At 66.0% G+C, this 1,358-nt stretch overlaps 1 protein-coding gene across 1 annotated transcript in view; it reads right to left on the bottom strand.

The window, feature by feature from the left end:
- Positions 1–1,358, bottom strand: part of PAPLN (papilin, proteoglycan-like sulfated glycoprotein) — a 27,547-nt gene that overhangs the window by 18,302 nt on the left and 7,887 nt on the right. Inside the window, exons 5-6 of the mRNA XM_012724392.1 lie at positions 995–1,125; positions 229–352 (exon numbers count right to left, since the gene is read on the bottom strand). Of these exons, the coding sequence (XP_012579846.1) occupies positions 229–352; positions 995–1,125 (255 nt within the window). The remainder of the gene's footprint in view (positions 1–228; positions 353–994; positions 1,126–1,358) is intronic.

Below are 1,358 nucleotides of genomic sequence, written 5' to 3' on the forward strand. Positions count from 1 at the left end.
GGGAAGTGGGGGTCCGCAGGGGTGGGTGTGCAGATGAGGCACTACGGGACTGGCCTGGTGGCGGCACAGGTCCTGACTAGGTGCGCACAGAGGCGCCTGTGGAAGGGTTTGGTCTCCGCCCTCGAGGGCATGACCTGCGGGGGCCCTGGGGGAGACCTGGCCTCCAGCCACAGCGGAGTGGGAGCGGGTGAGGAAGGGCGGGCAGCTGTCTCTGTCTCTGGGCCCCACCTCTGTGGAGGTCACTGGCGTCAAAGGTGCCTGTGACGGGGTAGCAAGCTGTGCCGTCGCCCCCACACTTCAGACACACGTCCTCCTGCACTGACGAGTCCAGGCGGTGGTCACAGCCGACCCGCTGCAGGCGGAGAAGAGGGAGAGCGCCAGGGGGTCACTGAGGGCCACAGCCCAGGAGGACGAGCAGCTCATTATTGGTGGGGGCGGCTGAAGGCCCACCCAGGCCCTCCCAGCACCGGCGCCCCCGTCTCCGGCACCCCATCCTATCTCCGTTGGGGGTCACACCCTCCTCCAGCACTCGGTAAAGCTCCCCACACAGGAGGTCTGGGCCATCCGGTGGGTTATACCCCCAATTCGAAAAGTGTCTCAGGGGAGCCCCAAGCCAGGACATCAACTGGGTAAGCCCAGTTTGCAGGGTCTCCTGGGAATGGGCACCCTGGAGACAGCTTCACAGCCGGGAAGACCCCGCTGGGCCCGGGGCTCCCGTGGGGTGGGCAAGGGGGGACACTGCCAGCAGCGCCATGCAGGCAAGTAAGAGGTCCGGCCCTCCCGCAGGCCTTCACCTGTCCCTGGGGGGCAGGTCAGCTGGGTTTCTGTAACCCGCCTCCCAGAGGGTTACTCTGCAAAGGTGAAGGGTCACGGGCCTCTTGAAGCAAGAGGTCTCGGCGTCCTAGGAGCTGAGGGGACGTGGAGCTCCAGCGGCCTCGGCCCCGCCAGGGCCGTGCAGACACCAGCTCAGTGGTGGGGGGCGGGGGCCGCTCACCCGGCAGCGGCCTTCCACACAGACGTCCCGCCTGCCCGGCTCGCAGGGCGTCCCGTCCAGCACGGCCTCCCTGTGCTTGTAGTAAAAGCTCTCGCCCTTGGGGATGCAGTTCAGCTCACACTTGTTCGGGGCTAGGGCAGGCAAGAGTAAGAGGTGAGACCCCGAGGAGGCCCAAGGGCTATCCTAGCGACAGTGGTGGTGACCCAGACCGGGGACAGCTCCAGGAGCCCCGAGTGCCACCCCCACTCCAGGGAGGACCTTCCCCGAGAAACCGCTGCATCTCTAGGGATCAAGGAGAAACTGCTCAGGAGGAGGAAAATCCTGCAGACTAGAAGAGGTCGATCTCAGAGCATTCACAGTGGCC

Source organism: Condylura cristata, unplaced genomic scaffold (genome assembly GCF_000260355.1).
Source record: "Condylura cristata isolate star-nosed mole 26May11 unplaced genomic scaffold, ConCri1.0 scaffold00013, whole genome shotgun sequence".
Classification (NCBI taxonomy): domain Eukaryota; kingdom Metazoa; phylum Chordata; class Mammalia; order Eulipotyphla; family Talpidae; genus Condylura; species Condylura cristata.